This window comes from Antechinus flavipes, chromosome 3 (assembly GCF_016432865.1).
Source record: "Antechinus flavipes isolate AdamAnt ecotype Samford, QLD, Australia chromosome 3, AdamAnt_v2, whole genome shotgun sequence".
NCBI lineage: Eukaryota > Metazoa > Chordata > Mammalia > Dasyuromorphia > Dasyuridae > Antechinus > Antechinus flavipes.
Window position 1 is genome coordinate 590,495,939 of NC_067400.1, and position 25,292 is coordinate 590,521,230.

The window sequence follows — 25,292 nt, forward strand, 5'->3', positions numbered from 1 at the left end:
ATTATACTCTTGCATGGTGAGTATGAGTATTGCAAGATATGACTTATGTGTGAGAAATGGTACAGAAGGCTAAGGGTGTCTCTGGCTGTACTTTGACATAGTGGGAACTTAATAAATGCCTATTGATTGATTAGAAGAAGAAGTGAATTTGGAAATGATGCTCACTCTAAAGTAGTGCTGATCTTTCTAATTTATTTAAAGAGGAAGAATGGATCTTCTAGCTTGTTGATTACATCTTTATCAAGGCAATTCCAATGGACTTGTGATGGAAAGAGCCACAACTATAGAGGCTGAATGTGGATCAAAGTATAATATTTTTTTTTGAGTGCTTATTTATTTATTTTTATTTCTCTTGTCCCCCGCCCCCCCCTTTTTGGTCTTGTTTTTCTTGTACAACATGACAAATATGGAAATATGTTTAAAAGAATTGCACAGAGGGGAGGGAGAAAAATTTAGAACACAAAGTCTTTCAGAAAATGAATGTTGAAAACTGTCTTGACCTGTATTTGGAAAATAAAATACTATTGACCTTTATCACAAATATTCTTAAACTAGGGCCCTTTTGGTGATTATGTAGAGATAGTTAAGGAATTGTGTAAACTTGGTTGGAGAAAAAAAAATTTTTATTTTCAGTAACCTCTAAATGAAATTCAACATTTCCTTCAATTATTTTAAAATGTTATTAAGAGGAGGGGTCCATAGACTTCACCAGACTGCCAGAGGAATACATGGTCCCAAAAAAAGGGTAAAATTCTATTTTACCAGCACCTATTGGATGCCAGAGATTGTGTAGGTGGGGTTGGGGAAGAGGCCAAAGACAAAAGTGAGATTGTCTCTGTCTTCAAATTCCTTATAGTTTTTCTTTTTTAAAGCTTTTTATTTTCAGAAGCTATGCATAGATAATTTTCAATAATCACTCTTTCAAAACCTTGTGTTTTTTCTTTCTCCTTCCTTTCCTACCTTTCCCTTAGACAGCAAGTGATCCAATAAATGTTAAACATGTGTACATAGTTTCACAATTATCATGCTGCACAAGAAAAAAAAAATCAGATCAAAAAGGGAAAAAAGCAAGAAAGAAAACAAAATGCAAGCAAACAAAAACAAAAAAGGTGAAAATACTACGTTGTGATCCACACTCAGTCCCTACAGTCCTCTCTCTGGTTCCGGATGGTTCTTCCCTTACAGTTTTTCAAATGGGATATTTAAGGTAGGGCATAGGTCAAGGAGAGATACAGGATGTGGCTAGGCAGTGGAGGGGATGCCCAGTTCAGGGAGGGCTGGCATCCAAACTGGCACCACAGAAGACAGCAAAGTTAAAATCTATCTCATTGTATTCATTCAGTATTTGCAAGTGATCTCTCTTATCTTTACCCAACACCTATATGGCCCAATAGCCCATATTCTACATGTGTGTATGTGTATGTGTTTCCCCAAGAAAAAAGACTTTCAGGGTACCTGAGCACCTCATTATTTTTCTCATATTCTTTCAAAAGCTCCTCCTTGCGATCCAGCCGATTCTTGAGTTGGCTGATCTTTTCAAACACCAGGTCTAGGTCTCTCTGACGAAGCTGGTAGATCCTATCCCGCTCCTTCTGGGACACGTATTTCATAGATATGTGTCCTGACATATCCTTGATGTTCATTAGGCTGCTGAGGGTTTTACTCATGTCCATATACTATGGAGGAAAGCAGTTTGTTGATTAAGGATTTGGTTGAGGGATGATAATGACTTTAAAAAAAGTTCAATTTTTAATTTTTTTCCCTGAGGCAATTGGGGTTAAGTGACTTGCCCAGGGTCACACAGTTAAATGTCTGAGGCCAGATTTGAACTCAGGTCCTCCTGACTTCAGAGCGGGTGCTCTAACTACTATGTGCCACTTGGCTATCCCAAAAGTCCAATTTTCAATTCAGGTATATTCAGCAAACAAGGGTGACATGATGGATAGAGTCCAGAATTTAGAGTCAGGAGACCTGAGTTGAAATCTTGCCTTAAATATATATTAGCTGTGTGGCCTTAGAAAAAATCATATAACCTCTCTCAATCTCAGTTTCCTTATCTGTAAATGGTTAATAAGAGAACCTACCTCCTGGGGTTGTTGAGAGGATGAAATGATATGATATGTGTATATATATATATAATGATTTATAAACTTTAGAGTACTATATAAATGCCAGCTATTATTGTTATTATCTATAAATGTGAATAATAGTAATAGATTTATGAACTTTAGAGTACTATATAAATGCCAGCTATTATTGTTATTATCTGTAAATGTGAATAATATTAATAGCATGTTCTTTGCAGGGTTATTGTAAAAAATAATTTATCTATCCCCATGAAAACTGTAAAAGCACTATATAAATGCTAATATTTTTACTATTATTATTGATATCTACAAATATTGTCATCTTTGAAATGGTAGATCTGAATAGTTGAGTTCTAGACTAAAGATGCTACTGTTGTTAATTGTTTAGTTGCTCTGTCATGTGCAACTCTTCATGACCCCATAAACCACAGCATGCCAGACCCTACTACCCCTCCACCACTATCTCCCAAAATCTGTCCAAGTTCGTCTTCATTGTTCCCATGACACTACCTATCCATCTCATTTTCTGCTGTCCCCTTTTCCTTTTGCTGTCATTCTTTCCCACCATCATGGCTTTTCCAATGATTCTCATCCTTTCATTATGTGGCCAAAGTATTTAAGCTTTACTTTCAGTTTTTGACCTTCCAGTGAATAGCCTGAATTAATTTTTTTCATTTTTAAATATTAACTTCTTATTTTTAAAATATATGCAGATAGTTTTTATCCTTCACCCTTACAAAACCTAGTGTTACAATTTTTTTCTCCCTTCCCCCCCAAAGTAAGTAATCCAATATGTGTTAAACATATGTAATTCTTTTATACACATTTCCACAATTATCATGCTGAACAAGAAAGAATCAGATCAAAAAGGAGAAAAAAATGAGAAAAAACCCAAATGTAAGCAAACAACAACAAAAAAGGTGAAAATACTATGTTGTGATCCACATTCATTTCCTCACTCTGGATGCAGAGGGCATTTTCCATCCTAAGTCTATTGGAATTGGCCTGAATCACCTCATTGTTAAAAAGAGCCATGTCCATCAGAATTGGTTGTTGTATAATTTTATTGTTGCTCTGTAGAATGTTCTCTATTCACTTCACTCAGCATCAGTTCATGTAAGTTTCTCCAGGTCTTTCTGAAATCATTCTGCTGATCATTTCTTCTAGAACAATAATCTAAATTAATTTCTTTAAGCATTAACTGATTTGAATTCCTTGCTAGCCAAGGGATTCTCAAAAGTCTTCTTCAGCACAATTCAAAAGTGTCGATTCTGCGGTACCATTTTCCATATAGTCCAACTCTCAGCCAAATATTACTACTGGAATAACCACAGTTTTGACCTTTATCAGCAAGGTGATGTCTGCTTTTTAAAATGCCATCTAGATTTGCCAGAACTTTCCTTCCAAGGCGCAAATGTCTTTTAATTTCATCACTACAGTCACTGTCTACAATGATCTTTGAGCCCAAGAATATAAAATCTGACACTGCTCTTATTACTTCTCCCTGTTTGCTAGGAAGTAATGGAGCCAGTTGCTAAGATCTTAGTGTTTTGTTGTTTTGCTGTTTTTTTTTTTTTTTTTAAAGCTTCAAGCCAGCTTTTACATTCTCTTCTTTCACCTCACCAAAGGACCTTTTAATTTTTCTTCACTTTCTGCATCAGATTGGTATTGTCTGCATGTCTAAGATTGTTGATATTCCTCCTGGCAACCTTAATTCCAGCTTTTGATTGGTCCAGCCTCCCGTTTCACAGGGTGAATTCTGCATATAAGTTAAATAAACAAGGTTGATTGAAGATTGAAAAAGAAGTATGACAAAGTATATGTTGTCACTTTATTTAACTTTTATGCAGATGGTACAGATGCAAAGACAGCAACAATGACAACAGAATCCCTGCCTTCGAGGAACTTGCATGCTACTTTTGGGATTTTTATTTATTAGTCTGTCAATAAACATTTATTAAGCATCTTCTATATGCCAGGGACTGTGCTAAGTATATTCAGATTTGTCTCACATTTTCAGCTATTACATAAGGCAGACAGATGCGAGAACTGGCACATTAAACATTATCATGGCTGCCAGAAAGATCTTCTTTAAGAACAGGTCCAGGTTTTTCCCTCAGTGGCTCCCTATTGCCTATAAGAAAAAATACTAACTTCATTTTGGCATTTGAGATCTTCCAAAATTTGGATTCTATTAACCGATCCAACCTTATTTCATGCTATTCAACATTCCCAGTCAAATTAGGCTGCTGATTGTTTTCCAGACTTGATATTCCATTTCTGATCTCCGCATTCATACAAGCTGCTCCCAGCGCAAGAATTTCATTTCCCTGTCTCCCTTTTGCACAAACTTTCTCTCTACCAGGAATACAGTCTTGATTTCACCACTTGGTAACATTGATACTTTACTAAATTTTTCTTAGAGAATAATGATTTTTTATATAAGTTTTATTCCTCCTCCTTCCTCCAGAAACACAAACTTTTTTTTGTTTTGATATCCCTGTCACCTGACACTTCAGAGATATTTAAATATCTGCTGAATTGTGGAATCGGTAATAATTTATAGTTCCCTTTTTCATTAGTGTTAAAGTTGTTCAGTACTTTTAGTCATGTCCAACTCTTTGTGACCACATTTGGAATTTTTTTGGAAAGAGACACTGGAGTGGCTTGTCATTTCCTTCTCCTGATCATTTGACAGATGAGGAAATTGAGGCAAACTATGTAAAGTGGCTTGCCCAGAGTCACACAGCTAATAAGCATTGGATGCTGGATTTGAACTCAATTCTTCCTGATACCAGGCTCACTGTTCTATTCATTGAGCCACCTAGCTGACCTAGTCCCAAATAAATGGGAAAATTCCTAAATTCAGGAGCAGGAGCCCTAGATTTGAGTCTTGACTCCCAAACTATTCATTTATGTGATCTTGGGCAAACCATTTACCCATTATTCTCAGCCTCAACTTTCTCATCATAAAATGAGGACAATAATTCTTCTACTATCTGCCTTTTAGGACTGATATGAGACAAGTAAGAGCAAATTTTAAAGCCCTTTGGAAGGGGAAATTCACCATCATCCTTTAGCAGTATTACCATTATTCATTTATTTGCTTATTCATTAATTTATCTATTTAGTTATTCATTCATTCATTTGTTTAATTTAATTATTAGCATTTCCCTAGGAGGCAAACACAAAACTCACAGATCAGTTATGTTGTAGGGAAAACAATGGTAGGCTGGGAGTCAGTAAAATTGGATGCTTGGCCTGGCTTGGCTATGAAACACTGTGTGATCTCCAGTAGATAAGTTACTTTGTCTCTCTAGGCCACAGTTTGGGCAACTGTAAACTGCTGGCCCAGAAACATAATTTAATGTCTCTTCCCAGTTTTGACAATCAATATTCTACAACCCGCTCTGGATCCCACATACAGGATACTCAGACCCCTTCCATCACTGACATCATCACTGATATTTTTGTATTCTATGTTCCCAGCTCTGACAATCTGTTCTAAGTCCTCAATCATGGCCTATGTTCTAAGATCTCTCCCAGCTCTGACCTGCTCTGTTCTAAGGGCCCTCCCAAATCTGACCTGCTTTGTTCTAAGGGCCTTTCCAGCTCTGACATTCTATAACAAAAGCCTCAGTGACTGTGACTCACAAACATTTGACTTTCTGCCTTGGCAGCCCTTTGAGGAGAGGAGGTTGCTATGATCACTATCTGTTCTCCAAAACCAACATTAGTTTTGACAATTACTCAGAGTCTGGCATCCTTTTGGTTTACATTACTGTAGATAGCATGTGTATTGTTCTCTCAATTATTTGGGTTTAGTTTGGTTTTGTGTTCTGTTCCAATTACTATAGATTGTTCCTGCTTCTCCTGAATTCCTTCATTATTCATTTCTTATGACACAATAAAATTCCATTATTTTTATGTAGTACAGTTTGTTAAATCATCTCCCCCTAGGTGGGCACCCAGGCTGTTTCTAGTTGTTTGCTACCACAAAAGTGTTGCTACCCATTCAAGTCTGCTGCCCCAGTGCTGATCCAGTGCTCTAATCCACTCTTCCAAATTTTCATATTTCTATTGAGGGATCCACCATTATTCTAGTCCTGTAGGTTCTCAACCTTAACATCATTCTTCATTGAACCTCACTTCCTTACTTCTTAGCAGTTGCCAAATCTTGCTGATTCAGCCTCTTCAATACTTCTTGCATCTTGTCTCATGAAGCCATTACCCTAGTTCACCTCCTCATGGGACTATAGCAATAGTTCCTTAATTGGTCTGATTTCTCTATCTCAAGACTTTCCTTTCTCTAATCCAAAATTGCCAGAGGGAAAATTCTAAAACAAAGTCTGACAATGTCATTTTTCTACTTTATAAATATCAGTGGCTCCTATTATTTCTAGGGTCTGAAAGTCAGCTAGCTAGCATTCATTAAGTACCCACTCTAAGTGCTAAACATTGGAGATACAAAGAAAGACTTTTAAAAACAGTCCTTGATCTCAAGCAGTACACCATCTCAGTGGGAAGACAACTTACAAACAACTATGTTTAAACAAGATATGTGCAGGATAGATCAATGTGGTAATCTCAAAAGGAAAATGCTGGGAAAGGGTTCTTTGTTTTTCTTTTTCTTGGATTCTGCTTTCTTTTTCTTTTCTTCTTCTTATTAAAGCCTTTTATTTTCAAAACACATGCAAAGATAATTTTCAACATTCATCCCTGCAAAACCTTGTGCTCCAAATTGTTTCCCTCTCTTCCCCCTACCCTTCCCCTGATGGCAAATAATCCAATATATGTTAAACATGTATAGTTCTTCTATACATATTTCCACAATTATTATGCTGCACAAGAAAAATCAGATCAGATAGGAAAAAATGAGAAAGAAAACAAAACACAAGCAAACCAACAAAAAGACTGAGAATGTTATATTATGATCTGCCCTCAGTTCCCACACTCCTCTCTAATCTTGCTGTTGCCATATACACTGATCTCCTGGTTCTGCTCATTTCACGCAGCATCAGTTCATGTAAGTCTCTCCAGGCTTTTCTGAAATCATCTTGCTGATCATTTGTTATAGAAAATAATATTCCATAACATTCATATACCATCATTTATTCAGCCATTCTCCAACTGATGGGCATCCACTCAGTTTCCAATTTCTTGTCACTACAAAAAGAACCGCCACAAACATTTTTGCATGTGTAAGTCCTGCAGAAAATAGGACTTTCCCTGAAACTTAAAAGAAGCTGGGTAAGCTATGGATTGGAGATAAGGAAGGGAAGCATTCCAGGCATGAGAGGGGTGGAGTAAGGCAGGGTTAGTAAAATTGCCTGGAGGATTCCATATTGAACCCAAGTTAGCCTCAATGAGTCTGGTCTCAAAATGATGGTGAAATAGGATGGTGAAATCCAAAGGAATCAGAACAGTTGAGAAAACCGTTTATTGGTGGTTTGAGTTTTGAAACTGGATAATAGTTTGAGAGAACACTTTGAAAACATTTTCACAGATTGTGTGGTGATGAGAGATTCCCCAAACAAAATGTTCCAGAGGCTTTGGTTTTGTGATTTATTCTTGTGTAAAAGAGGTAAAAGCAACAATGTGTGCTCAGCCACATAAGGTAGATGGGCGTGTAATGGAACCAAAGAGCTGTTTCTAGAGAGGGTTCTATAAAATCTCATTCACATCTAACCAGGAAGATAATGTTTGCCCATAGTATTAAAGAAGATGCAGAAGAATAAAATTTAAGAGACTATTTTTTGAAAAATATGGCAATTTTGAAACTATAGAAGTTATGGAAGATTGACAGAGTAGAAAAAAGAGAATTTGCTTTTATAATTTTTTATAATCATGATACCAGAGACAAAATTGTTCAGAAATAACATACTATTAATGGGCATAATTGTAAAGTGAAAAGGCCCTTTTGGATGTAAGCTTCTGGCTTACAAAGAGGTCATAGTGATGGCTCAGGTCATTTCCCACTCAGATGGTGTACTGCTTGAGAGTGGTGGTGGAAACTGTGGTAGAAACTTTGGTGGGAGAGGTAGTGATGGTAGTGATGGTGGCAGCAGGAGATGGCAGAGGTGGATTTGATGGAGATGGTAGAAACTATGGAAGTGGTCCTGGGTATAGTAAGTAAGTGATAACTAATAAGTAGTAAGTGACAAGAGGGGCTTATGGGATGGTGGAAGATATGGAAACCAAGGCAGTGGATATGGTGGCTACAATGTAGGAGGAAATTTTGGTGGTGCTGTGGGGACTATAATGATTAGAAATATATAATTATATATCACAAATATATGGTTATACTTGATGTAATATGATTTTGTGATCCCCTGATTTTAGGGGGGCTTCTGTTCCAATAAGTCAGTGATTCTAGATTTTCTGCCTCAGAAAACTTCCATGCCCAATCTGTCTGATTTTGACACTCCTTAGCCAGATAGCTTCTAGCCTCAGGAAACTCCCACAGATCAAACTCCTGAGACAATAGTCTGACTTATAATCTGATGAACGAAAACCAAATTCCTTCTTACCTACAAAGCCACAGAATTAGCTTATCAATGCTAGAAAGCTGGTTAAATGTGTCTCCTTGCTTCTGTTTCACTGCTGAATTCCCTTAGAATTCTAGCTCCCTTTTGTAATAGTGTTACAAATTCTTTGTGAACTCCCATACTTGTGAACCAATGAGTAAAGATGTGAACACAAGCATTGTATCAATTAGTTCTACTTAGTACCTTGTTTCAGTTTCTGGCCCAAAACATCTTCTTGTAAGATCAGATCAATAATCTATCAACTCTAATGAGTTAGCAGTTTGTAAAGATTCCAACACTTTGCCCCTTGACTAGGAGAGAATTCAAGCCTGCAAATTCTTTTGAGACACCTCGTGACACCGATCTGGGACCCCAAACTTTTGAGGTCCCCCTTCCCAATCTCAACATAATGACTAAAAATTCTAATGGGCAGCACTGATCACATTCTGAAACCATGACAGGAGACAGTTTTGGTGGAAGAAACTCAGGCAGTTCTTATGGTGGTGGTTATGGATCTGATGGTAGGAGTGGTAGCTATGATAGCAGAAGGTTCAAAAAACTCAACACAAGAGAGCTATAGTTCTTAGCAGAAGAAAAAGTGAGGAGCTGTCAGAAAAGCTGCAGGTTACTTTGAGACAGTCATCCCAAGTGCCTTAGAGGAATCGTAAAAATCTGTCATAGGAGGAATGATGAAACAGTCAGCTTAAAAACTAAACTTCTTCTAGCTCTGTCATAGTCTCAGTTTGTAAAAAGTGTAGTTATTGATTAATGCCATGTAGTGTCAATTAGATGTACATCCCTAAGGTCTTTCATGTGTTGTAACTTTGTCTATTCTTTTTCTTTAAATGACATCAGGTATATTGCCATATAAGTTGTGGAAGTGATACTGGGGATTTAAAAAAAATGACATTTTTAATTCAAAAAAAGTGCTTGGAGATGGAAGAGGGAATGCAAAGAACAGTGAGTGGGTCAGTGTCATTGGATAGAAGGATATAGAGAAGGGAGGAAGAATGAAGGTGACTAGGAAGGTGAAAAGGGGTCAGGTTATAAAGGGCTAGAAGATTTTAGATTTTATTATATAATTAATAGAGAGCTACTAGAGCTTATTGAATGAGAGAATGAGATGGTTAGATCTGCATTTTAGGAAAATCAGCTTGACAGCTGAATGGAGGCTGGATTGGAATGGGGAGACAGTTTAGGCTGGCAGTCTCAGCATCTGGCTCTTGTAATAGTCCACATATGAAGTGATGAGGGCCTGGACCAGGGTGGTTGTAGAATCCGACTTAGGGAAAGGCATACACAAGTTATGTCAATGAAGGTAAAAATTACAAGACTTTACCAGTGGTTGGATATGACAAGAGGGGTGAAAGAGAGTGATGAGTCAAGGATGGCATTTTGCTATCCTGGATAACTGAGAAGATGGTGGTACCCTTGGTAGTAATAAATTAATTAAGAGAGGAAAGTTCAATTTGGGACATGTTAAGATACCTATTGGACATCCAGTTCTAGATGTCTAATAGATGTAAGACCAGAAGTCAGAAATGAGGTAAGAGCTGGACAAATATGTCTGAGATCTGAGAATCATCAGCATAGAAATGATAATTAAAACCATGGGAGTTGTGAGATTCCTCAAGTTAAAGAGTATGGTGGGTGAAGAGAAGTCTCAGTATATTGTCTTGGAGGAATCTAGTAAAAGGGACGCTGAAGAGACAGGGTGAAGAGATAGGAGAACCAGGAGAGAGTGGTGTCCCAAAATCTAGTTAGAAAAGAGTATCAAGGAGGAGAAGAGGGTGATTAACACTATTGTCAAAAGTTCCAAAGAGGTTAAGAAAAAGAGGATCAAAAAAAGGCCATTGGGTTTGGCAATTTAGATGTAATTGGTAACTTTGAAGCAGAAAATAGAGAGCAAGAAGAGAGAATGTAGAGTTATCTACTGCAGACAACCTTCATAAGGACTTTAGCCACAAAAGGCAGAAGAGATATAGAATGGCAAATAGTAGAAATGGGTAGATTTTTTTTTTTTTAGAATTCAAATGGGTCTATAAGGGATGACATAAATTGTTTATAGATAGTAGGGAAGTAGCCAGTAGATATGGAGAGAATAAAGAAAAACTGAAAGAGTAGAGAAGGCAGTCCAAAAAACTAGACTGGATCACTCATGAAGGTAAAGGAGCTTGCCTTGGCAAGGAGAAGGGTCACCTCATAATATGAATGATAGAATGAAGGAGGAGAAAGAAAACATCTGAAATGAGATAAAGAGGAAAGAAGAAGAAAGAGCTCATGGCAAATAACCTTGATTTTTTTGGTAAAATCTGAAGCAAGTTTTTCAGCTGAGAAAGTACAGAAAAGGGGATTCATGAGAGAATGTAAGCTTCTCTTGAAGCTTGATGGCAGAAATTTTTTCTATTTTTTTTCTTTTTATATCTAGCATCAAACAGTGACTGAACAGTCTCTAGAAATAGTCAATGCTTAATCAATGCTTGCTGATTGATTGTTATAGACATCTTTGGCACATTTTGAACCTTTTTTCTATCTTTAATTTCTTTAGCTGGGTATGTTTGTCTGGTTGTGGGATCACAGAGTGAAAAGTATATTCTGTTTAGTCAATTTTCTCATATTTTCTAGCTGTTTTCCAGAATAACTTGCCCATCAGAAATCCAACAAAATGATATTTCTGTGTCTGTTTTTCTATAGCTCCATTCGGCATGAAACATTTCCAACTTTTTTCATTTTTGCTAATTTTCTGGGTGTTAGGTGAAAGCTTAGGTTTGTTTTAGTTTGTATCTCTCTTACAATTAATGATTTGGCACATGTTTTCACATATTCATGGATAATTTCTATTTTTTTTTTAAACTGCTCATATCAGGGGAAGTTAGGTAAAGCAGTAGAGAACTCATCCTGAAGTTAAATTTGTCTTCAGACACTTACTAGCTAGCTAGCTATATGACCCTGGACAAGTCACTCAGTCCAGAATGCCTTATAAAAAAAGAGAAAGAAAATAAAATTGTTCATATCTTTTGACTACTTATCCATAGGTAAATGGTTTTTGATCTTATTGATCAATTGATTGATTCCTTACATATCATGGATATAAGGTTTTTATCAGTGATCCCAGAATCTGAGAGCTAGAAGGAACCTCAGCAGTCATGTATTCTACCACAAACATTAAAAGAATCCTATTCTTCTCTACTTTTGATACTTGATGGAATTCCCTCTCTCATGTTTTTTCTTCTTATTCTATCTGCATTGGTTTTGTTTCTGCAATAGTTAAAATTTTTTTGTTGTATAATCAAAAGTCTGCTTTCGTCTCTTATCACTTCTATTCATTCTTTAGTAAAGAATTCTTTCTCTAGTCATTGTTTTAAACATTGTTTTGCTTTCTTTTGCGTACCTTCATCTTTTTTCTTAGTTTCTGTCTCTTTTTCTTTCTTTCATGATCTTTTACAAGTAGATTGAGTAACCATTTGGGTTTTATTGTGTTATATGATATAAAGTGCCAATTTAAACACGTTTCTGGAAAGCCACTTCTACTTTTCCCACTAGTTCTCTTCAAACAGTTCTAGGTAAATTATACTCTTGGTTTAAACAAGCATTTTTGTTTTTCTGGTCTGTTCATTGACCTACTTTTAAAAATTGTTTGATATATACCAAATGCTTTTAATGATAATAACTCAACATTAGAGATTGAAGCAGGATAATTCTATGTCCCATTAGTTCCTGCTTTCATATATATATATATATATATATATCTTGAGATTCTGTGTTCCTATTTTTTTTAAATGGATTTTGTTATTGTCTTGCCTAGTACTATTTTGGTAATATTCTATGGTAATATTCCATCCAAGACCCCTGAATATTTCTTTTACTTGGGTCTTCCTTTATTTATGTTTTCTTCATATATATATATATATTAGCTTATTTGATGGTGGCAACTGATTATTCTCATCACCCACATGTTACAGATGATGAAACCAAAGTTTGGAGAGAATTAAGTGACTTGTACAAGCTTACACTGGAGCTGGCAGTGCTAGATTTGGATCCAAATTTCCTGAATCCAATTAAAGCCCTTTAAAAATATTATCTTCCAATGGCAAATAAATTTAAGTTGAAATGTCCTGTGTCCAATATTAATTCCATAGTTCTAGCAGGTGTTTAATATATATATTTTTCACATACCAGTTTCTCACTGAGGTCTAGGGTTTCAGTCAAATTCAGCCTTGCTGACTTCTCTGCAGCTGAGCTGGAAAACTGACTTGGGGGCTGAAATGAGAAGAATTAAAAAAAAATCCATTTTGATATTTAATTTGAACTTTTTGAATAAAAGGGCTGGAACTGCAGGGTTACTAGAAAGTTTCCCAAATCCTGGAATTTGGTTCCATTCTCTATTCTTAGATAACCTCTGTTATTCTCAAATATAAATAATATATTTTTATATCCCCAAATTTAAATAAAACATTTTTCAAAATGCATTTTTATACTTCTTAATGGCAAAAGCATAATATCAAGTGGATTTATTTGAGTCATAAAGATTAGAGTACACTTATGGTCACAACTGTTGATCTGACAGTATCCATATGGGACATGGAGAGTGCTTTACATTTAGAACCAGAAGACCTGAGTTTGAAACTTCCTGACTCTAAAGTTTGGCATGGTTTACAGAGTGCTGAACCTAGAGTCAGGAATATCTAGATTCCAATTTTGCCTCATACACTTGCAAGCTGTATGATTCTGGTCAATTCACTTATCTTCTTTCTGCCTCAGTTTCCTCATCTATAACAGGGGGATAATAACACTACCTATTTCATAGGAGTGTAAAGAGATTAATTAAGATTAATTTTTACATACAAATGCTTTGTAAACTTTATTGTGTAACAAATGTTAGCTATTATTCAGAGGATTATAGTTTTAGAATGTCATAGCAGAGGTCATTTAATACTGCCTGTTTACTTTGCAGATAAGAATAGTGAGGCTTAAAAAGTTAGTCACTTGCTGTGGATTAAACATGTAGTAAAGCTGGGCCACGTTCCAGTTTAAGCCTTCTGGTTCTTTATCTATGGTCCTATCAGACCATTCTATTCTCCAGGTCTCAGTTTCTTCCTTTGTAAAAAGTGAGTAAACTGGATATCTCCCAGGTCATTTTCAGCTTTAAATTTTCAGAACTTCCTAAGACAAATCAGTTGTCTCAGTGGTATATTGAGGGATATATATATATTTTAAACACCTCAGCATCTGCCTGGTTAAATAACCAAAGCTGCCTGACTGGAAAATTCGACTAATCAGCTAATCCTAATGACCACAAATTACCCTGCTAAATCTTCTGAAAACAAAATCTGGGTTTAAGGATTCTCTATGGGAATGTTAAACACCCAGGGTGTTTCTTTGCCTAAATTATCAGCCATTGAGACATCTTATAAAAAGATTGAATGAAGGGAAAGGATGGCTCTGAACTAAATGTTGTAGCAGAGTGGCTATATTCGTATAATCCTGGGATCTCAGAATGGAAGGCTGAAAAGAGATTTAGAGATTATCTCTCTTGGCTTTCTCATTGGAAGGATCACTCAACTAGGTTATAAAGCCAGTTCAGATTCTGCTTGGGTTTTACCATTTACAATGTAATTCCCTCTCCCAACAACTCTGTGAGGGAGGCAGGGCAAGGATACTCAAGTTAGGAGCAAACAGCGCTCATTAAGAGGTTACACTGTGTCAGACAATGCCATGATTTGCTCCAAAATTACAGATATATAGTTATAAAATAGCAAAGCAGCACTTTCTCCTTTGAGATAATGCTTCTTAATTGATGCTGAAGTGAGCAGAACCAGGGGAACATTGTACACAGTAACAGCAAGATTGTGTGATAATAAACTATGAGACTTAGCTTTTCTCAAGTGATCCAAAACAATTTCAATAGACTTGGGATAGAGACAGAACTAGGGAGTCTGAATGTGGATCGAAGCATTCTATTTTCACCTTTTTTTTTTGGAGGGGGGGAGGTCTTGCCTGTATTTTTTCCCTTTTGTTTTTAGATTTTTTTGTTCACAATATGACTGATATAGAAATACGTACGTGTATTATCTATATTGGATTGTTCACTGTCTTGGGGAGAGAAAAGAGAAGGAAAGGAGAGAAAAAACTGGAACTCAAAATCTTACAGGAGTGAATGGTGAAGGCTATCTTTACATGTGATTGGAAAAAATAAAATACTATTAAATGAAAACAACCTCTTCCCGTGTCCCAAAGATAATGTTTAGACAACCTCTGTTATATGATTCTACATACCTTCTAATAGATTGTAGTTTTGGGGAACTCCCTATATAGGAATTCCCTTTACCACCACAGATTCTCAACCTAGTTTGGCTTTATAGGTCACTGGGTCACAGGATCACATTTATTTGGAGTTAGAACAGAGCTCAGATGTCAGCTAGTACAACCTCCTCACACTGCAGAAGAAAAACTGAGACCCAGAGAGGGAAAGGACTTCAAGATCACAAAGTCATTAAGTGACAGAGTTAGGATCTGAATCCAGGACCTTTGATTTCCAATCCAGCTTTCTTGTCACCAAAGCTCCATGTCCTAGAAGCATATAATGCTCACGTACTTGCCCAGAGTCACGTGCTAGGAAGTATCAGAGTCCAACCCCTCATTTTAGAGATGGTGAAATGGAGGCCATGAGAAATGACTTTTTTCAAATTCACATTGCTAATAAGTAGCAAAGCTGGGGTTCAAATCAGTTCTGCTGATTCTAAAACTAAAACTCTGTCCTCTCCTCTAGCTCTCACAGGGCACAGAGGACTCTATGAGTCATGGGCTATGGTCTCATCTAGGTTTTATAGCCTCAGTTTGGATTTATATTTTCCGTGACTCCCAGGCCTACCAAAATGTGAATTGGTTTGCTTCCCACTTTGAGATCGATGTTTGGCAGACACGATAAATTTGGGTCCTTCTCCCCCATTCTGGCATTTTTTCCCAGTTTGGGTTTCTTAGGTTCTGGAACTGGATCCATCCCAGCATCTCTGGCACCTGGGAAAAGACAGAATACATTCAAGGGCAAGATTTTAATTTAATGAAAAGGGCAATTTTTCATTTGTTCTCCTCTGCTCCAGAATACAATCTCAGTGTAAAGATGCACAGTGTAAAGAATCTTTTTCTAGAAAGATTGAAAGCATTCACATAATCATCTGTGGTGAAAAGGATCAGAAATGCCATCCAGGCTAGCCTGTATTCCGAGAATTAACAATAAATATCCTGCTTCTGATTCAAATACTCCAATTATAGAAAAAGACAAGTGGCTTAGGTGCAGCTAGGCAGTTCAGTGAACTGAGCTCCGGATCTGGAGTCAGAAAGATCTGAATCCAAATCCAGCCTCAAACACTTACTAGCTGGGTGACCCTGGGTAAACACTTCACCCTGTTTGCCTCAGTTTCCTCATCTGCAAAATGAGCTGATGAGGAAAATAGTAAACCATCCAGTGTCTTTGCCAAGAAAATCTCAAATGGCATCGCAATGAGTTGGACATGACTGAAAAGACTGAACAACAACAAATAAGCAAGTTATAATCATGAAATCAGTGGTGAATTGTATTACTGACCTGGGCTGTGAATGATAGCCATAATACATAATACACAATACACTCTTTCTTTCCTTCTTCCTTCTCTTCCTTCCTTCCTTCCTTCCTTCCTTTCTTCCTTCCTTCCTTCCTTCCTTCCTTCCTTCCTTCCTTCCTTCCTTCCTTCCTTCCTTCCTTCCTTCCTTCCTTCCTTCCTTTTTTCCTTCCTTCCTTCCTTTTTTCCTTCCTTCCTTCCTTCCTTCCTCCTTCCTTCCTTCCTTCCTTCCTTCCTTCCTTCCTTCCTTCCTTCCTTCCTTCCTTCCTTCCTTCCTTCCTTCCTTCCTTCCTTCTTCCTTCCTTCCTTCCTTCTTTCCTTCCTTCCTTCCTTCCTTTCTTCCTTCCTATTTTCCCCAAACTTCTGGCCCAATTTCTAGCACACATGATGCTTCTACTTATGCTTACTCTGAAGTCACATTTCCTAATGGTCTTAGGATCTATGATTTTTATCAATATGGGGTCAGTGTTGTGTATCTATTTTATATTACTCTAGATCAGGGGTGGGAGACCTTTTTCTGCTAAGGGATCTTTGCAGTCATACAAAATTATTAAATTATAAAATCCAATCAGTGAGAGGTGGTACCCAGCTCAGCTTATCATTTCCCACAGTTGCCTTAGTGAATGATTTTGAGAGCCTTATATGGTCAGCGGACTGGACATTCTTTGCTCCTGCTCTAGATATACAAATGTTGTCCTGATGGAATATAAGCTCTTCGGGGACAAAGAATGTTTCATTCATGTCTTCAGTACCTGGCACATAGTAGGTTCTAAGTGACTGACTTCCTCACAAATGTCTATTGAGCTAGAGTAGGGATTCATAGCTATAAATCCTCTGCTTCTGGGGCTATGTAGGCTAGGGAGATTGGTTAAGCTCTAAAGTCCTGAGGGACAACACGCAGTAGGTCAAAAGCCAAAATGGGTGTCTGAATTAAGTTCTGTCCCAATATGATAAACATCCAGGAGCAGAGGGATGTTGTTGTTGTTCATTCTTTATTCTGGAAAAGTACCAATGGGATCATGAAAATGATGTCTTGACTTGTAAGTGAATTGAATATGGGAGACAGAGTTGGGCAAAGTTGTCAGCCTTATTCTCTCCTCCAGAATCATATCAAGGTGACTGATGATGGTCCTGGATACAGAGGGAGATCAGGCTGCCAAAAGTAGAAGGTAGAAGAGGGGTATGAATTGGCCTTAGTTGGAAGAATGGAGCTTTTATGACAATCGGGATTGAGCCTGTGAGTGGTCATTGCATTTCTAGTCAGAGAGAGATAGGGAGATCCAGTCTCTAATAATAATAATAATCATCTTCTTGATTGATTGATCTCTCAATTTCTAGTTCATGGAATTCTTAGTTTGTTCCTAGTTCACTGCCCTAAATTTGATCCTTTGGGGCTAAACAGAATGGGTTTAATTTCAACAGGACCATTGGACAGTGTAAATGGATTGTGACAAGAAGAAAGTCCACTGGCTGGGAGGCTTAATGAAAAAAAACGCCCCAACATGATTAAAAATAGTATTAAATGATGGAATACTTGTTATGGGCCAGAACTCTGAACTTGAAACAAAGGATTTTTACAAGGTATTAAGTCAGTGGAATTGATAGAGACAATAGTTATCTAATTTAGCATGGTACTTAACAGTTCTCTAGTTCAGTATATGTACTTAGTACTTAATATAGTTCCACAAGACTCACACTTTTGATAAGAGAGCATGTAAGCTTGGATAAACTCAGTCAGAATCAGAACTAGGAAGACAGAGAAGTGGTAGCAGGCTCTCCTCTGTTGCTTCTCCACTGAAACCAAGATCCAAAAGGCCACCAGAAAACTAGCCGAGCCCCAAGTGAAGGAGACAAGACTTGGAAAGAGACAATAAAGTATTTGGACTTTAACCTCTGGCTACTCATGTGGTGATTACTGAACTGAAATGAAGGCTGCCTCCAGAGACCCCAGGAAAACTGAACCAGAGAATAATTCATTTTATAGAGAATATTACCAATACTATTGTTCTGTAAGAAATGATGAGCAGGGGCAGCTACATGGTGTAGTGGATAGAGCACCAGCCCTGGATAGAGCCCTGAAGTCAGGAGGACCTGAGTTCAAATCTGGTCTCGGACACTCAACACTTCCTACCTTTGTGACCCTGGGCAATTCACTTAATCCCAATTGCCTCAGGGAAAAGGAAAAGAAATGATGAGCAGACTGATTTTGGAAAAGCCTGGAAGACTTATATAAACTGATGCTCAATGAAGTGAGCAGAACCAGAACAATGTAAACAGTAACAAGATTATGTGATGATCAATTATGATTGTTCTCAGCATTACAGTGATCTAAGATCATTCCAATAGACTTGGGATGGAAAATGCCATCCACATCGGTAGAAAGAATTATGGAGACTGAATGAAGATTAAAACATGTTTTGTAATGAGCAGGATGATTTCAGAGAGACCTAGAGAGATTTGCATGAACTGATGCTAAGTGAAATGAGCAGAATCAGGAGATCATTGTACACGGTAACAAGATTATATGATAATCAATTCTGATGGACGTGGCTCTTTTCAGCATTGATCTAGATGAATGAGGCCAGTTCCAATGATCTTGTGATGAAAAGAGCCATCTGCACCCAGAGAGAGGATTGTGAAAACTGAGTGTGGATCACAACATAGCATTTTCACTCTTTTTGTTGTTGTTGTTTGCAATTTGTTTCCTTATTCATTTTCTTTCATTTTTGATCTCATTTTTCTTGTGTAGCAAGAGAATTATATAAATATGTTTGCACATATTGGATTTAACATATATTTTAACATGTATAACATATATAGGATTGCTTGCCATCTACGGGAGGGGGTAGGGGAAGGAAGGGAAATTTGGAACACAAGGGTATGCAAGGGTCAGTGTTGAAAAATTATCCATGCATATGTTTTGAAAATAAAAAAGCTTTAATAAAAAAATAAAATTTTGTTTTTTTCTTTCTTATGCATTTTCCCCTTTTGTTCTACATGAGCAATATGGAGATATGTTAAAAATGATTGTACATGTATAAACTATATCAGATTGCTTGCTGTCTTGGAGAGAGGGGAGGTAAGAAAGGGAGAGAGAAAAAAATTTGGAACTCAAAATCTTACAAAAATGAATGTTGAAAACTATCTTTATATGTAATTGGAAAAATAAAATACTATTAAAATGGACTGGGGTGGGGAGAATAGCATAGGATGGAAAAGCAAGGAATACATTGTGTTAGACACTAGTGAAGGGAGTACCCATGTTCACGAAGTCACAGCTCTGCTGAAAAAAAGTATTTGCACCTTGAAATGAAAGGAGGAGTATATATCCAGGAGGACTCAGAGAAGGAACAGAGGGAAACTTACTTGAGTCTGGGATCTTTTCCAGTTCCTTGATTCGCTCCCGTAGTTCACACAGGCCCTTTTTCTGGCGCAGAATGGTTTCCTCATGTCGGAGCCCTTTGCATTTAGTCCCTAGTTCAATGAAGGATGAAACCTGTTTTTTGGAATTATGAAGAGATCGACTTTATTCTAGATGAGAATTCTCTCACTCTCCAAGAAGTCACAACAGTCCCACTTCATAGGAGACACACTGTCCCTGAGTATACCAAGAATAGCATTGCAGGCACTTTAGAGGAAGGGAAAGGCTCAAGCTGAGACAGCAGGTTGGCATCATGAAGGGCACCAAAAGGAGGCTCTGTGCTGCCATTCTAGGGCTCGTGGGGGGATGCAGTTCAGCAGAGGGACAAAAGCTTTGGTTTGGAGGCAGAGAAACTGTGAATGGATCTTTGAGATCATCAAATCCAATCTTCTTATTTTAGACATAAGAAAATTGAGGCACAGACAAACTCAGGATCAAAGCTAGTAAAGAGAAACTCAGGGTCACATAGCTAGTAAGTGTCTGAGGCTGGATTTGAACTCATGTGTTAGCTGACAAATAGATGGCACAGTGGTTAGAATGCTAGGATTAGGGTCAGGAAGAGTTGAGTTCAAATCCAGCCTCAGACCTTTACTATCAGTATGACTTTGGGCAAGTCATTTGAACTCTGCCTCAGTTTTCTCACCTGTAAAATAGGGATAATTGTGTTTACTTCCCAAAGGTAGTGGGAAGATCTCAAGAGATAATATTTGTAAAGCTCTTAGCACCATACTTATTCTCCTCCCTTTCTTGGGGCAGTTAGGTGGCCCAGTGAATAGAAACCTCAGATACATCCTAACTATGTGACCCTGGGCAAGTCACTTTACCATGTTTGCCTCAATTTTCTCATCTGTCAAATAAGCTGGAGAAGGAAATGGCAAACCATTTCACTATCTTTGCCGAGAAATTGTCATGAAGAGTTGACCTAACTGAACACACATCCATTACTTTGGTTAGCTCAAGGAAGGATAAAGGGTGAATAAAGGGTGAAATTCTTAGCTTGCATTAAGTCAAGAGGTCTTGGGTTCAAGGATGGCTGTCTGATCTTGATCAAATTTTTTTCCCACTCTAAATTCCAGTTTTCTACTCTATAGAATGAGGGGTTTGGACTTGATGCTCTCACTTCTATAACCCTAAAAAAGCAGGACTCTTTTATGGGGGAGTGGGAATGAGGTGGAGAAACCTTAAGTCTCAAGGCAGATGGCCATAGGTACGATGCTGAGAAAACAATTCTCTTCCCTGAAAATGCTACTGATATTTTATTTTAATCCCCATTGACTATCCCAGGTTTTCTGAGCCTCAATTTACCTATTTTGGTGGATGATTGCAGTCTCCATTCTTTTGGGACTGAAACATGGAGCCTTCATCCCACAATACTTTGGACCAATGTCTTCGGCAAAAGCCTGCCTCTTGAACAATGACCTTACCCCTGCTCTGCTTGCCCACTGGATGGATGAGGTTGTTGCTGCTGTTCAATTTTGCCTGACTTTTTAGGGCCAATATTGCCTTTAGGGTTTTCTTGGCCAAGACAGTGGACTCATTTAGGCAAATATGGGTTAAGTGAATTACTCAAGGTCACAAAGCTAGCAAGAGTCTGAAGCCATATTTTAACTCAGTTCTTCCTGATTCAGGCCCTGCACTCAATCCAATGAACCACCATGCTGAAGTTTTACCCAGCCCCTATTCAGGGGGAGAAACTAGCCTGTTAAGTGACTTAACAGGCATCCTGGAAACTTGGTTTTCTTTCACTCAGCCAAAAGGAAAAATCATTCATCTTGGGTAATTCTAACCTGAAATGACCCAGATCTTTTAAAGGAATAGTTGTTGATCTGGAGGGGGGATGGAACCAAAGAGCAAAAAAGTGTTTAAACCACTGAAGTTGGAAATGGAGAAAAAGTAACAGCTAGGGGTTCTCTTCCATTCATTGCTCTGAATCTGATCAGACCCTCTCATTCCTGACCATGGGAAAGGGCTTTTCTTCTGACTTTGGTAGGGGTGAGAGGAGGTAAAGGAGAAGGAATACACATGGAGAGATTGGGTAAGGAGGGAGGAAAGGAGAGCCCAGAGTTGGAAAAGAAGGAAGGAAAAAACAGGAATTGTTCCTGAACTTTTGGCGTCAGCCCCAATGTGCTAAATACTCTTCCTCTCAGTCCTCACTTTTAGTCTTAAATTAAATTTTTCTCTATCTTTTTTTCCCCTTCTAAGCTCTTCCAAAGATTCTGTTTGTTGTGATTCTACTTCCTTGCTTTGAAAAGTCACACTAAATCCCCATCTAAGAGGAGCTTTTTAAATAGACAAATTCAGTCTTCACCATTAATCACCCATATGATCTTGGAGAAAATTCTATCATTTCTCTGGCTCAACTGAAAAATAAAGGGACAGGACTAGGCATCTAAAGTACCTGGAACACTAATATAGCTTATTATAGCTTCTTATATATCATTATTGGGCACTCCATTGGTGTAAATGGTTGCCAAGTATATTTATTCTATTGGCCCATGAAAGATGAAAGAAATCTCACTAGCAGGAAGGATGCCAGTCCTTCCTCATGTATCATTATGGTAGGAATGAAAGAAGTCAAAGCACTGTCTATAATCTAGGGTTAAAATCAATATGTTATACAAAGACAGCATCAATGGATCTGAGTCAAGTGGACAACCAAGGTTAGAACAAGGTTGAACAGAACCAGAATAGCTAAGCCAAGGTCTAGAACATGGATAGACAAAACTAGGAAAGCTAAAAGAAGACCTAGAACATTGGTAGGCAGGGCCAGAATGACTAAGCCAACATCTAGAACATGGGTGGCCAGAAGCAGGATGGTTAAACCAACATCAATATGGATGGTCAGAATTAGGAAGGTTAAAAATATAGAACATAGGTGGTCAGGACTAGGATGGTAAGCCAAGGTCTAGAACATAGACAATTAAGATTAAATTTCTTGAGCCAAGATCCAGAACACAAATAGAGTCAGGTTGCTAAGGCAAGATCTGAAACCTAGACAGTTAGCATTAGTTTTTTCAAGCCACAATTAGGAACACGCTAGGTCAGGGACAGTATAGGAATATGGCAAGACTGGAAGAACAGATAACTCAACACAGAAAATCCTCAAGGGTTTCAAGTACCTAAAAATGATTTCTTTTGAATCTGATCTCAACTCATCATTTATTCCTATGTTCTCAGTCTGTCAAACTCTTCACAGTATCTCAATTCTTTTCTTCTGTAATCACAGGATTTGAGAGTTGGATGGGAACTTCAAAATCATTCATTCCAATCCACTAATTTTGCAGAAAAGGTAAACTAAGATCCCAGAAGGCTGTGATTTGCCCCAAATCACACAAGATGGAAACATCAGAGAGTATTGGAACCCAAGTCCTCAGACTCCAGAGTCAGTGCTGTTTTTACTTTTCTATGTGGCTTTTCAAGTCGAACTCTCTCTTACAAATGAGGAAAATGAGGCATATTGATATTAAAGCTTTCATAAACGAGATTTGAACCCATGTCCTTTGATCCCAAATTCTGTGCTCCTTCCACCGATGGCTTTCTTCTGAAGACTTTATACTCTCCTTTCTTAACTCTTCTTCCTATTCCTGACTTCATTTAAGCCCTGGCTAAAATTCCATCTTCTTCAAGAAAAAAATCCCTTTCCCCCATTCTTCTTAATTATGGTGTTTTCCCTTCATTATATATAATTTTCCTGTACATAGTTTTATACATTGTTATTTATATATTGTCTCTCCCATTAGATTAGGAGTTCTTTGAGGACAAGGATTGTCATTTACCTTTCTTTGAATCCCCAGAGCTTAGCACAATGTAAGATGCTTAATAAATGCTTATTGATTAGACAATAAGAGATCCACATGGTTGTCTATAACGTTTTCCATATGATCAAGTCAATTCAATAAGTAATCGGGCAGGTGGGTGATTCAGTGGATAGAACACTGGGCTTGGAGTTAGGAAAACAAACCTCAAACCCAACCTCAGACCCTAGCTGTATGATACTGGGCAAGTCATCACCCTGTGTGCCTAAGTTTCTTCAGCTGTAAAATGAATTGGACAAAAAAATGGCAAACCACTCTAACATCTTTGCCAAGATGAGTCATGAAGAATTAGACATAACTGAAATGACTGAACAATAACAACAACAACATGGTTGCTGCCTATAATGTTATCCATCTTTTCAATTAAATCCGTATTAAATTTCTTCTTTATGTTGGAGATAACGAAAAGGGACAAAACACAGACTCTGCTTTCAAAAAGCATGCAATCTAACTGGAGAGGGAAGACTCTGGGTGGGGATAAGGATGATTGCTCAGTGAGATCTTAACAGATTCATAGCATGACCTGGCAGAAATCTTGTCAGCCATTTAATCCAACCCCTTTCCAATTAAAAAAAAATTAATGTTAATACATATTGTTTTATGAATCATACTGGAAGAGAAAAATCAGAGCAAAAGGGAAAAACCATAGCGGGAAGGGGGGGGAGGGGAGGCAAAAAAAAGCAGTGCATGTGTTGATTTACATTCAGTCAAAAGTTCTTTTTTTGGTTGCAGATGTTGTTTCCTGCAAAAATATTGGAATTTGCTATTGGGATTGCTTTGGAGTCCATAGGGATTGCTTCGGACCCTTCCAACTTTAGAGGGGAAAATGAGACACAGCCCAGAGGGGAATTGTCTCAAAGTCACATAAGACACTTAGTGTCAAGGTAAGGACTCGAACTCAGAGCTTCCAGCCTCTGGGAGTTTTTCCACTAAAATTCCTGTTTCCGGATAGTTGTAACATATCTGGATGATATGTTTTGGGGCTGGAAGGGGCCTGAGAGGGTACCTCATTTTATAGAGGAGAAACATATCAAAAAGAGTAAGAATGGATTGCTCAAGGCCACATGGTTACAGAGGTGGAAGGGATATGGATGCAATTGAACATAAACTGTACAGAAAAGGAAATTGAGGCCCAAAGAAAGGAAAGTGATTTGCTCAATTATAAAAAAGCCTGCAAAGTGCTTTACAAATATTATCCTCACAATAATCCTGGGAGGTAGGTACTGTTACCATTTCCATTTTACAGATGAAGAAACTGAAGCAGACAGTGATTAAGTGTCTTGCCTAGAGTCATAATAGAATAATAAAGTCTGTAAAGTACTTTATAAATATTATTCTCACAATAACCTTGGAAGGTAAGTGTTATTATTATTCCCATTTGACAGATGAGGAAGTTGAGGTAGACAGTGATTAAGTGTCTTGCCCAGAGAAAATCTGTAGAACTTGACAAATATTATCCTCACAATGACCTTGCGAGGTAAATGCTATCATTATTCTCATTTTACAGATGAAGAAACTGAGGTAAAGAGAGGTTAAATGATTTGTCAGTCTTCTGGATTCAACACCATTTATCACTTTACTTTGCTTCTCATATCCTTAAGGGAATTTCTTTTAAAGATTTTCTGATATTCTATTCAAGCCTCTTAGCCTGGTTTGCCTTAGAAAGCAGGCAGGGGAACGAGTTTGAAATCCAGAATTAGAAAATATTTTTCTTTTTTGCTTCCCATTTCTCCCTTCCCCCCTTTCCTCTCCTTCCAACCCTCCTCCCTATTTGCTCCAGGGTAAAGCGAGGGTGGGGGTAGCCAGGTTGTTAGAGCTGAGCCCCAGAGCTATGGCTAGATTTT

The 25,292-nt window shown here is 37.7% G+C and overlaps 1 protein-coding gene and 1 pseudogene across 2 annotated transcripts in view; one reads left to right on the top strand and one right to left on the bottom strand.

Moving 5' to 3' along the window:
• LOC127555843 (forkhead-associated domain-containing protein 1-like) overlaps nucleotides 1-25,292 on the bottom strand; it is a 111,434-nt gene that overhangs the window by 28,103 nt on the left and 58,039 nt on the right. For both annotated transcript variants that reach the window (XM_051988501.1, XM_051988502.1), the window contains exons 14-17: nucleotides 19,579-19,708; nucleotides 15,486-15,631; nucleotides 12,791-12,874; nucleotides 1,456-1,676 (exon numbers count right to left, since the gene is read on the bottom strand). In XM_051988501.1, coding sequence (XP_051844461.1) covers nucleotides 1,456-1,676; nucleotides 12,791-12,874; nucleotides 15,486-15,631; nucleotides 19,579-19,708 — 581 coding nt within the window. The remainder of the gene's footprint in view (nucleotides 1-1,455; nucleotides 1,677-12,790; nucleotides 12,875-15,485; nucleotides 15,632-19,578; nucleotides 19,709-25,292) is intronic.
• Nucleotides 2,520-8,017, top strand: LOC127553451 (heterogeneous nuclear ribonucleoprotein A3-like; annotated as a pseudogene).